General features: G+C 45.2%; 1 protein-coding gene across 1 annotated transcript in view; it reads left to right on the plus strand.

Annotated features, from left to right (window-relative positions):
• Positions 1-4,363, plus strand: part of fmnl1a (formin-like 1a) — a 12,021-nt gene that overhangs the window by 7,514 nt on the left and 144 nt on the right. The window contains exons 6-15 of the mRNA XM_014021830.1: positions 76-159; positions 257-418; positions 715-823; positions 983-1,059; positions 1,171-1,264; positions 2,368-2,442; positions 2,538-2,648; positions 2,773-2,922; positions 3,015-3,116; positions 3,230-3,824. Coding sequence (XP_013877284.1) covers positions 76-159; positions 257-418; positions 715-823; positions 983-1,059; positions 1,171-1,264; positions 2,368-2,442; positions 2,538-2,648; positions 2,773-2,922; positions 3,015-3,116; positions 3,230-3,824 — 1,559 coding nt within the window. The remainder of the gene's footprint in view (positions 1-75; positions 160-256; positions 419-714; positions 824-982; positions 1,060-1,170; positions 1,265-2,367; positions 2,443-2,537; positions 2,649-2,772; positions 2,923-3,014; positions 3,117-3,229; positions 3,825-4,363) is intronic.

Here is a 4,363-nt window from a genome sequence, read left to right on the forward strand (position 1 = left end):
TCTGAGCTCATAAACCTTTGCATCTTATGAATCAATCAGCCTGTCGAGCCTCATGATGTGTTTCTCTGTCTCTAGCTGGGCCCAGGAGTTTCTCAACGAGCAGAATAACGGTCTGGATGTTTTAGTGGAATACCTGTCTCACGCTCAAAGTGACACCTCGTGAGTATAACAACAGAAAAATAAACGAATAATATGAATCTGCGGGAGCAGAAAGGCAAAAGAGTCTGACCGCCTGCGAACCTCCACCCTTCTGTAGATTTGATGTGGAGAGCGTGGAGAATGGCGGCACGCTGTCCGACAGACAGAAACCTGCAGAGAGGTCGATGGAGGATTTAACCAAGAGCTCCAGCGGTGGCGGCGGCGGCGGCGGCGGGCACTCCCATGGGGTGACCAGAGCTGCTCGGGCCTTGACTGTGAGGTGAGAAGCATCACCTGGCTGTCAGCACAGAACACCGAAACAAACTCTTATCAAAAAGGAACTTCGAGCAGACACGTTGAAATAGATCATTAAATATGGAGTTGTGCCAAAAAAAGCAGAAGTAATTTGAGGACAGCGTGCTATTATGGCACAGAAGTATTTCGACGCATTACCATTTTGTTTGTTTTTACGTTTTATTCTGCACTGTTAGTCTAAAAGAGTCCTAAAAATCCCAGTTATGTGGCTAACAGCTGCTTGAACTGCATGAATTCGATTTCTTTCATTTTACCTTTTAGAATAAGCGCCACGCTGTCACACAAGATGCATAAGAAGTCCCATTTATCCCAGCAGAGAGATGACATCCATGTGTGCATTATGTGCCTGAGAGCCATCATGAACTACCAGGTAGAGCAAGTCTGTCATTATTAAAATGTTGGCGGATTTGTCTAGCAGTGGGTCAATAATAAAACTGCGGCTTCCTTAAGAGTAAATCTACAACAAGTGACTGAATTTAAATATTTCTTTACAGATGTTTTTCCATTCATTTGCTTGTTTTCCTTTCAGTCTGGTTTTAACTTGGTGATGACTCATCCTCGCTGTGTGAACGAGATCACCCTCAGCCTCAACAGCAGGAATCCCAGGTGAGCGTGTGTGTGTGTGTGTGTGTGTGTGTGTGTTTGTGTTTGTTGGTGTGTGAGGATAACCGTCCCTGCCTGTTTGTGTACACGCCTGACCCTCTTCCTCTCCTGCAGGACCAAAGCTCTGGTGTTGGAGCTGCTGGCCGCCGTGTGTCTCGTCCGAGGAGGGCACGACATCATTCTTTCTGCCTTCGACAACTTTAAGGAGGTGACTATTTATTTTTATCTTTTAGGTTGATTTTAACGTATTGCAACAGTCACGTGGAGATTTTGCAGAGGTGTATAGAAACAGTTAAACAAGCTACTCGGTTTAATGGAACCAGTTTGGTAAAGTAAATTCAACACTTCATTTCTTAGAGTGTGTGTACAAGTAAGTACTTTTCCTTTCATGGTTATTGTGAGCAGTTTTATGACTTTTACTTTAAGGCACAGTGTGTAGGATTTTGTCAAGTCTTTTAGCCGAAATTGAGATAATCACTAATGACAATAATAAAAAAACATGTCTAATCATTGCAGACAAAGACCTTGTTTTATTATTTTTACCTTATAAAAAGCTGTTTATATCTCCATGGTCGCGGGTCGCCACACAGGTAGCTGCCATCTTGTCTACGAAGGCTCATGAAGGACAAACTGCGGTGGCGGCGTCAAAACCGGTTTTAGTTGTAATACTATAAATGTAATATTTGTTGTCTGTCATTGTAGCTGGGATAATTTTACTTATTAAAGCTCATAATCTTACCACTTGAAACACCACTAGCCCTGAAGCTGCTGGTAGACATCGCGGTTGGAGTTATCAAAGGTTTTTGACACCTGAGAGACACCGTAGCAACTCGTTTGCGTTTTGGAAGCGGGGGTGGGGGTGGGGGGAGGACCAGGGAGGATGATTCAACCACTCAAGCACTAGATGTTGCTGAAAACAACAAATCCTACACACTGTGTCGTTAAGAACTTTTCTTATCAGTGAAAATAATTTTTTACCAAAGTAATTTTCTGTTTAGGTATTTTTATTTCTTCTTAGTTATCTTTTAAGTACTTCATATCCCTCTGAGATTTTGTTGTTAAGTAACCCCATTCCTGCAGACTTCCCCTCTCTCGTTACTCATCTTGTGAGTGACACAGTCCACACTCACAATCAGTGTAGTCATAGTTTTAGCACGTGTAACAGTCATACATGTGTGAGTCAACGAGTGCGTGTGTTTGGCTTAAATCAGTTGAACTGGGACAATAAATCCATTCGATTTTAGTTCAACATGTTCATTTATGGTTTTGGCTGCTATTCAAATGCTCTATTATATTTTTACCTTCTCTCAGGCGAGCAAAGAAAGGAACCGCTTTGAGAAGRTGATGGAGTACTTCATCAACGATGACAACAACATTGACTTCATGGTACGAACTCAGAGATTTGCCAGCTTCACCTCAGGATGTACGATTGAAGAAACCCAGACTGGATGTTTTGATTTACCTGTCYGGTTTGTCTCCAGGTCGCCTGCATGCAGTTCATAAACATTGTGGTCCATTCGGTGGAGAACATGAACTTCCGCGTCCATCTGCAGTACGAGTTCACTCATCTGGGACTGGACAAGTACTTGGAGGTGAGTGTGATTAGTTTGCTGGTGAAAAAAAGGCAAATATTTCTTGCAGGAGTTTCATCATGCCTGTATAAATACACATTCTTTTCTGCACAGAATAGAGTGGTTACCTTTTTTTGTGCGTTAGAATCTGAAACAAACAGAGAGTGAGAAGCTGCAGGTCCAGATCCAGGCCTACCTGGACAACGTGTTGGATGTAGGAGCTCTGCTGGAGGACGCTGAGAACAGAGGAGGGGTGCTGGAGCATGTAGAAGACCTACAGAATGTCAACTTGCAGGTAGGAAGTGACAAAATAATGGGACTTTGTGAGCGAACTGAACTGCGTGGAGCAAATATAAAGGAGTGTCGCTTTTGTGTTTGGGGTTGCAGCTGAGCGCKCGGCTTCAGGAGATCGAGGGTCAGACCGCAGAGAGGATCTCTGAGCTGGAGACTCAGCTCATGCAGGCGACCAAGGAGACAGAGCTGCTCAAAGTAAGAGATGCTTCAGCACACGCACAAAGTTTAGAAAGCAGATTGAGGCACAAAAAGAACCACGGGTTTTGAAGCTGGAAGACGTGGAGACGCTGACAGCTGTGTGTTTACAGGAAAGCCTGCGCGAGTCGTGCAACCAGGTTGGAGCTCTGCAGCAGAGGGAACGGGAGCGCGAGCTGAACAGGGAGAGGGAGAAGGACAGGGAACGTCTGGGCGCCTCTGTCAGCCAGTCGCCCTCCGAGCTGGAGCTGAAGATCCAGGAGCTGCAGGACAAGGGGCTCATCCAAGTGGGCCGGAACTCCTCCGGAGGTCTGGACATCCAGGTAGTGCCCGTCAAGGTGGTTGAGTACATCCAAAGCCCACCTTCAAGCACCCAAACAAGCACTACTGCATCATCTCCTCCCCCTCCTGCTTCTGGCGGTCCTCCTCCTCCTCCTCCTCCACCTCCGCCTCCACCTCCTCCTCCATCAGAAGGCAGTACTATTGCTCCGCCTCCTCCACCTCCTCCACCTCCTGGAGCTGGTCCACCACCACCACCTCCTCCTCCTCCTCCACCTCCCGGAGTTGGTCCACCACCACCACCTCCTCCTCCACCTGGTGCCGGTCCACCGCCTCCTCCTCCCCCACCTGGTGGTGGACCCCCACCCCCGCCTCCTCCTCCTGGTGGTGGACCCCCACCACCTCCTGGAGCACCAAACTCTCAGTCCGGTGAGGGCGAAAGTCTACATCAGGGGTGGGCAATCCTGGTCCTGGAGGGCCGCAGCCCTACATGTTTTACATGTTTCCTTGCTCCAACACACCTGATTCAGTCACTGAACTACCTCTTCCGAGTTCTGCAGTATGGAGGACCGACACTGACATAATTAGAAATAAAAGCAGAAATAGATAAATGAACCTTTAAATAAATAAATATATTCTAAATGCACCAAATAAAGTAAAAAGGTGAACTTTACTTCGTTTTAAAATTTAATTGACCTTCATATTTATTTTTTCAACTTAGTTCCAATAAGTTATATATTTTAACACACAATTTAAATTTTAATGTTTTTTAATATACATTTTACATAGTTTCTCCTTTTACTTGTACATGAATTTGTGTCTCTTGGATGCTTAATTTGAATTAATTTTGTCCAAGTCTTTTTATTTCCATGTGTTGCATGCTTGTGCTGCTGCAGTTGATCTTAAAGTTTAGTTAAAAATAAATGCACAGGTATTGTTTTCCTCCTTGTCTTTGTTTTAAACTAAAC

Source organism: Austrofundulus limnaeus, unplaced genomic scaffold (genome assembly GCF_001266775.1).
Source record: "Austrofundulus limnaeus strain Quisiro unplaced genomic scaffold, Austrofundulus_limnaeus-1.0 Scaffold4, whole genome shotgun sequence".
NCBI lineage: Eukaryota > Metazoa > Chordata > Actinopteri > Cyprinodontiformes > Rivulidae > Austrofundulus > Austrofundulus limnaeus.